This window comes from Oncorhynchus mykiss, chromosome 7 (assembly GCF_057628025.1).
Source record: "Oncorhynchus mykiss isolate SJ-2025 chromosome 7, ASM5762802v1, whole genome shotgun sequence".
Lineage (NCBI taxonomy): Eukaryota > Metazoa > Chordata > Actinopteri > Salmoniformes > Salmonidae > Oncorhynchus > Oncorhynchus mykiss.
In genome coordinates this window covers 25,811,247-25,819,598 of record NC_143028.1, presented here as the reverse complement: position 1 = coordinate 25,819,598, position 8,352 = coordinate 25,811,247, and the positions used below count along the sequence as shown (strand labels likewise).

Genomic DNA, 8,352 nt, shown 5'->3' with positions numbered 1-8,352 from the left:
AAGTTTTATATTTCTATTTACACTTTGTCATAAGGCTTAGATAAAATGTCGTAATTTTGAAGCTAATTTCCTGCAAGTGTACACTTTTTGCCATGAGGCTTTGCTGTTTTTTTGCTAATCTCAAGATTTTGTTCACATTTTGCCATGAGACTGAGGGGAAATGTTGCTGTTTTAAAGCTGTACTGAACAAAAATATAAAATAACATGTAAAGTGTTGGTCCCATGTTTCATGAGTTGAAATAAAATATCCCAGAAAGGTTCCATACGCACAAAAGCATATTTCTCTCAACTTTATTGCACAAATTTGTTTACATCCCTGTTGTGAATATTTATCCTAAATCAAGATCATCCATCCACCTTACAGGCATGGCATATCAAAAAGCTGATTAAACAGCATGATCATTACACGGTTGCACCTTGTCCTGGGGACAATAAAAAGCCACTCTAAAATGTGCAGTTTTGTCACACAACACAACGCCACACACAACGCCACACACTCAGGTTTTGAGGGAGTGTGCAATTGGCATGCTGATTGCAGGAATGTACACCAGAACTGTTGCCAGATCATTTGAATGTTAATTTCTCTACCATGAGCCACCTCCAAAATGTAGAGAATTTGGCAGTACGTCCAACCGGCCTCACAACCTCAGACCATGTGTAACGACACAAGCCCAGAACTTCTACATTCGGCTTCTTTACCTGTAGGATCGTCTGAGACCAGCCACCGAGACAGCTGATGAAACTGAGGAGTATTTCTGTCTGTAATTAAGCCCTGTTGTGGGGAAAAACTCATTCTGATTGGCTGGACCTGGCTCCCAAGTGGGTGTGCCTATGCTGCGATACTGCCAGGTCATGTGAAATCTATAGATTAGGGCCTAATTCATTTATTTAAATTGACTGATTTCCATATATAAACTGTAACTCAGTAAAATCATTGCAATTCTTGCATGTAGCGTTTATATTGTTGTTCAGTATAATTTCCTGTGATTCTACAGATATTGCTATCATATAATATTTTGGGGGTTTGGTGGCCTCATGGAGGTCGGGGACCTCGGGGCTTGTGCCCTGCGTACCCGTACCTGTGGTAAGCAGGCCTTGTCTCTGACTGTCTAGCTTAAATTTCGGTGATCATTAGCAAGTTGGACACAGTCAATAAACTGTATAAATGTACTAGATCCATTATAATTTCTACACAGTTTCGATTTGGTTTTAGTCATTTTAAAATAAATTGAGGTTTACTCAAACTACACGTGGGCTGGATTTTGTGGGCCGTATGTTTGACACCCTTGGGTTAAAGACTTCCTGATGCCAAAATACCCTCTGTAACTCTTTCAACCAGGATTTAGGGCCTATTAAATAGGCTGGTACAAATAATTGACTGGGATTGTGTGATACTCTGTTGCACACTTTACTTGGCTTAGCATTGTGAGGATGTCCAGAACTCATTTAACAGTTTTCTATGGTGCTTTTTGCCAATGTTGATTATTTTAGGTACAGTATAGCAAATGTCTTTCTTTAGCAAAGGCTCTTGGCACCACCTTTTTTGCATCATCTGCAGGGTACAAGCAACATAAAACAATTCAAATGTCTGTAAATGAAAACCAAATGCAAGGTTTTTTCCATGTACTGTAGAATAGGATGCAGAATATGATGCATGTTAAATGGAAATAGCATGATTTTGAGGCCTATCAGTAACTTTACCATTTGTACCTCTGGGGGTACATTTGGTGGGTAAATACAACTTTACCATTTGTACCTCTGGGGGTACGTTTAGTGGGTAAATACAGTTTGATCATATTATTATTTCACAGGAAAACATAGGATTAGCTTTGTGTGGCCACTCATTATGTTCATTATGTGACTCCTCACAAGGTTTTACATAATGAAGCCCAGGCGTCCCCATAAGGTCATAACCTGCAGTTGTAAACGTCAGATCCTGCAACTCCTCCGGCACATATGTAAAATCATGGCCCAGTATTCCCAAAGGTTCCTTCGAATGAGGACAATGGATTTTCACTGCTCTTCAGCGCGTAGCCATGCATCGTCCCAAAAGGGCTGGCCTGCTTGGTGGACTTCTTTTAGACTTTTTTCTAAAGATGTGGATCCGCCCCTGCCTGATTCCATATCTTAAACATTGCCCGACCACATGATCTGGTTGATATTTCTCTGTCGATTAGCAGGCAACAAGTGAGGAGCAGCTTTGAAGCTTGCAGGAAAAAGGGGGAGATAAACGTTGATCCTGACAATCAGAAACTACAGAGGGTAAGTAAGTCTGGAAGCTTTAATAGCTTTTCCATCTTTGAAGGCTGTGGAAGACAAATCAACCAGCAAAACATTTTGGTGAAAACTGAAACTGCACAGTGTCTCTACTTTTTTTAGAGGCTGAAGATCAGTCTCTGAAAGAGAATTGACTTTATTTAGGTGGACATACAAAAGCAAAAACGTTCATATTTAATGGGACGAATAAAACTAGAGTGGATACTGACTGCGAAATGAGTAGATGTTGCATTGACATGTGACACCGAACCAACTCAGCACTTTTGTCAAATTAATACTGCTCCATAAATAATGCTAATACATCTCTGAAATAAAGACATCTCTTCAAAAGTTTTCAACACATTATGAATGGATTAAAAAAAATAATAATTTGTAGGGTGGAAGCCATCTACGCATTGGATTATTACGCTTATACAAAGCAAAAGGCTTTGCATGTGTTACTTTCTTTTAAAAGTTACCCAAATCAATACATGCATTATAACAGTAGCAATAACATTACATTCAATTAAATCCTGATTAACATAGTTTTGTTTAGCATATTTTTAAAGATCTATCTCAGTAACCCAGCATATGCCTAGTTAAATAAAGGTTCAATTAAGAATTAAATAAAGAAAAAAATATGGGCAAACAATTAAAATTATTTGTGGAGTAAAGATAATATCAACCAACAAACATCTTAAACATCTTAAATTGAGCACATTACTTACACTTGGACATATAGTAAGTTAACATATTTTGTCCATGCTATATTTTCTTAAAGTTAATGGCAATACAATTCATAGAAGGTATTTAAAAAGTACCTCCCTTCTAGATTAATTTATGTTAGATAGTCAGCTTTGTTTTGATTTATGTATAAGTATTACATTTTGGAATATACTTTGAATATTCCCTCCATAATATTAGACTGAAAATCCTACCCACACAGGGTGAAAATCCACCATGTCATCCTAACAAAAATGTGGTTATAGTTATTGTATTTGCAAACAAGCTGCCAGTATTAAATGTATTTCCATAAATTTCCTGTAATGGTTCACCTCACATTCTTGTTGTAAATTTCATTATAACTAGGTATTACGATTTCATATATATATATATATATATATATATATATATATATATATATATATATATATATATATATATATATATATATATAAACTAAACTAGAGACATTTAGAGGAATTCATACAGATTTTCAATCATGAAACAATTTATTCTAGCTCTACACATTTTTAGAGACACTTTAAGGGGTGGTTTCCCGGACAGATTCTTCATTGAGTTGGATATTCAGTCCAGGACTAGGCTTAGTCTGTGTCCAGGAAACAGCCCCTAGTTGTCTATTTGAAGACTATTATGGAGACGACTTCCATGCATACAGTTTTCATCTAATTTTATAAATAAGAAGCAGCTCTGCTTGACTAGGCAGAGGCTCCCACAGAAAGCTTCATCCAAGCTGAAAGAAACCGTACAGTGAAGTTATGCTGAGGACATGCTGTACAGTCAAAACAATCAAAGACCTGAGATTGTTTTCAAAATGTTCCCGTTGTTGCACTGTTTTAGCAACTGCATGTTGGATACAATTACAGAGTAGGTCTAGATATCTATCTTTAAACATCAATGTAAAGCTTTATATAAGAAGTGGATATGTTCTGAGTGGAATAATAGCAAGAAAACTAAGTTGGTTTGACCATGACATTTGTTTGTAGGCTATATTCACACTTATTGACCGTTTTTGGCTGCTTTGTGTGATGTATTGTTGTTTCTACCTTCTTGCCCTTTGTGCTGTTGTCTGTGCCCAATAATGTTTGTACCATGTTTTGTGCTGCTACCATGTTGTGTTGCTACCATGTTGTTATGTTGTGTTGCTACCATGCTGTGTTGTCATGTGCTGCTGCCTTGCTATGTTGTTGTCTTAGGTCTCTCTTTATGTAGTGTTGTGTTACCTCTCTTGTCTTTGTCCTATATTTATATTTTATTTTTAATCCCAGCCCCCTTCCCTGCAGGCCTTTTTCCGTTTGGTAGGCCGTCATTGTAAATAATAATTTGTTCTTAACTGACTTGCCTAGTTAAATAAAGGTTAAATAAAAATAAATAAATAAAATCAAATATCCTTATAAATTATTTGATTATTTTTTATAAATGTTTGTACTGGATATTATTAGATGTGAATCTTATTGCATGGTTTTGCTGTGCATGTGCTAGAGTAGTCAGTTTTGTGCCAAGTATAGTTCAGTTTCTATACAATAACAATCTTGAACTGCTGTGTAAATTATGTGACATTCAAATTCCATATCTGTTATGACTATGTGTGCAACCACAATACAGTCACAATGGGCTCTTATAGTCTTCTAACACTCTGTCCTCACTACAGTCCTCAGGCCCACCTTGCTGACAGAAAAGCACTGTGATGAATTCCCTGTTTCTCCTGAGCTGTCTAAGCTCCACCTGGTTTCTTATAGTGTACTCACACATGATACTGGAGGAAAAGCTCTACACCAATAAGTCTTCTTCCTCGGTTCTACAGCATGGGAGCCTGTCAGATGCACCACCCATCGTCATTGTAGGTCAGTTAATCCTTAGGTTTGGCATATAATCAGTATTTGGAATAAAAAAAAAGGTTGCTAGATGTTTTCTAGAAAAACTATCTCTGCATTCCTTGATATGCGCTGCTATATTGTGTCATTTTGTTGTTGTTATTACAGGATACATTTTGCTCAGGCATATTTAAGTATTCCAAGGTTGACTTCAAAACCCAAACCGACAATATGACTGTAACACCAATCTTGATAAGCTGCTACATTATATACCAAATAAAAATAGATGTAATAGACATATTTATATACCTTAAACACATGTCAAATCTATTTATTTTTCAGAGTTACCCAAAACCGCAAAGAAGAAAAAAAACAAGAAACCAAGAAAGGTAAACTATGCTGTGAAAATAAGTGTCTAGCCTACATTATTCATGTTTGTATCATATTGTTAAGTTAGTGGACATATTTAAAGTTTAAAATACACATAGCCAATAGTGTAAAAAGGTTTATTGAGACATATTGAATGAAAAAACATTTCAGCGCATATGCAGGCACCATGATGATAAGTATGAGAGTGAAGTGGTAACACTTTTATTAACATGTGGGTACTAGGGTACATTAATTAACATGAGTAAATGCAGGAGTTAACATTAATTCATACATCATTAATTAATGCATTTACAAAGCAATTTATATTCTTATATTGACAAGACTATTACTAAAGACATGATGACACATGATGACACATATAAAGAGGTGAAAATGGCTTCAAATGGCTTGTTTTGTTGGCAACTTTTCTCCCTTTGCTAAGGAGTACCCTTAGTAAGGCTTTATAAAGTGCTGTATGTCATTCATAATTAGTTAACTATAGCATTTATTAATGTTAATTGGTGTACCCATAGTGTGCAGGCCGAGGCTAAATCGTCAACCTTCTTCCGCAGAACAAATTCAACGTCAAAAACAAGCGTCCACCTCCTCCCCCCAACTGCGTGCCATTGTGGGGAAGCTGCAAAACCCCCGATAATGTGTGTTGTGAGCACTGCGCTTTCTGCCACTGCCGCCTCTTCAAGACTGTGTGCTATTGTCGAATGGGTAACCCGCAGTGTTGAAGACATAACAGAGGATATTGGCATATTCACAAGGAGAGTAAATGTCACTTTTGTTATAAATAAGAATATAATATGTTTCTGAACACTTCTATGTTTCTGAACACTTCTATATTCATGTGGATGCTACCATGATTATGGATAATTATGATTATGGATAATCGTGAATGAATCATGAATAATGGGGTGTGTGAAAGTTTCAGAGGCATAAGTATCATACACGCCAAAAAAGGCTAACCTCTGTTATTGGTAATAGTGAGAGGTTAGCATGTTTTGGGGATATGATCTTTCTGCCTCTGTTACTTTCTCACTCATCATTGATCACGATTCATTCATGATTATCCGTAATCATGGTAGGATTCACAATAATGTTGAAGCAATGAGAAAAATATTATATTCTTATTTACAATAAAAGTGACTCCAAAATGGCACATTACATTATTTACCATTCATTTTTATTGGGCACAACATAATCCAAAACAAGTTTCTAGGGTCACAAGCATGATGTAGTCATTGTGTGTTGGAATTTGGGACTAAATACTAAACTTTTGACTACTTTAATACACTATAAGTGAATTTGTCCAAATACTTACACAATGACAACTTCAAATGGGGGGACTAGATGCATAAAGTGCTTTCATTTCTAAATGGTAAAACAGATATCTATGAAAATAACCACAAAAAAAGGTAATATTGTGTACTGTCGCCTCAAATGAAACATTTGAACTCAAATCCAAAATGCTGGAGTATAGACCCAAGTTAAAAGATTTCGCTTCACTGTCCAAATAAACACATAAGGGAGTGTGTGTACATGAAGCAGCACGCAAGTCTTTTCATGAAATGAGTGCTTTTTGCCTATTTTAAGTAGGAATTGTGCAAAAATATTGCATTTTAAAAGCCTGTTATATTAAATGATGTGCCATTTCATAGAGAACATGGAACATTTAATGAATCAACTTTTTTTATATAAATAAAGACTTGCTAAAGTGCCAAACTTCAGCATTTTGATATGTCCCTCTGTGCATCCTCTGTGAATTCTAGGAAGATTTTAATCCACTCAACGCCATTTTCTCCAAGTGTTCACCATCATGGTAAAGCCTTTGTCAAAGCAACAAAGGCTTTACAATTACAAAGTCATTTCTGAAGATTATTATTCATTTCATGTTATTAATTATTCATTTTAAGGAGAAAAAAAAAACCTGTCCCTCATTTTAAGGTCAACCCAGTTAGGTGAACTGAACTCTTGTTTTAATATGGTGAAACTATTCCTATTGAAAAAATATTTTATCTAAAGAGACATTAACCATCTAATATTCAAATCAAAGTGTAAAGGCAAAGGAGCTGGTCCGACTCTTTTTGGCCATTTTCTGGTGTTTTGTGGTGGAAAACCGAGCAGGTTGAGCATAACACGTCAACCCTGTTACCCATAGATCAAATCAGATTTTGCGCCGAATACAACAGGTAGACCTTACCGTGAAATGCTTACTTACAACCCCTTAACCAACAATGCAGTTAAGAAAATAGTGTTAAGAAAATAGTTACTAAATAAACTAGAGTAAAAAATAACACAATAAAATAACAATAATGAGGCTATATGCAGGGGGTACCGGTACCGTGTCAATGTGCCGGGGTACACGTTAGTCGAGGTAATTTATACATGTAGGTAGGGTTAAAGATAGACAGGCTAGAAATGTTTGAACTATTTCAATATTTTTGTGAAGCTTGCATTCAATTGCCCCTCGTAGCACACAATCCTGCCACAAGAGGATTTATGTTTGATTTAAGATTAAGTTGTCAACCCTGTTATGGTCAACCCTGTTACTTTATTTGGCACTTACTATGGCCATTTTTTTTTATTTAACCTCTTGAGATGGGAATTTATTTTCATTAAGTTGAGCATGTCCTCTTTATGGAAGAATGTTAAAATTAGGTTAAATAAAATGTTATTTCACCAAGTTACACTATTCAAAAGGCACCTAATTGGTGCAACGAACCACATCATGACAGTGCTGTACATGTGGCAGTGTGTAGGATTTCCAGTCTTGAATAGTTTTCAAGTCCAGGGGCCCAATTGTCTGGTTCTTTGATAAAATGTGGCAAGCACTTTAAAAGAGGTACAAATTGTGTTCCCCTACCTGGTTTTCATATATTGATGCTGCTAGTGTTCACAAGCTCAGAATGATCAGCAGTTTAGTATTGCATGCATCTGATGGTTTTACCTATAGCACAAACAATTAAACTACCACTGGAGAAATACAAATGTTTTATAGCTCTATATTAGTATGGCATGTGATTTACAGAAATACAAACTGCCAAAGGCACTCCAGGAGCCAAAATGTCTGTTTTTTTATATTTATTTTAACTGTACAATATTTACAGCGAGGTATTTTCTGTTGGCCAACAGTATTTTGTTTTCTCTGGCAAAATGGCTTGTA

At 35.9% G+C, this 8,352-nt stretch overlaps 1 protein-coding gene across 1 annotated transcript; it reads left to right on the top strand.

Annotated features, from left to right (window-relative positions):
• Positions 1-2,157: 2,157 nt before the first annotated feature.
• On the top strand, positions 2,158-6,911 carry LOC110527646 (agouti-signaling protein). Its single transcript, XM_021609055.3, has 4 exons — positions 2,158-2,262; positions 4,649-4,841; positions 5,154-5,200; positions 5,753-6,911. The coding sequence occupies exons 2-4, from the start codon at positions 4,685-4,687 to the stop codon at positions 5,918-5,920; spliced, it is 372 nt and encodes a 123-aa protein (XP_021464730.2). The 5' UTR covers positions 2,158-2,262; positions 4,649-4,684; the 3' UTR covers positions 5,921-6,911.
• Positions 6,912-8,352: the final 1,441 nt, after the last annotated feature.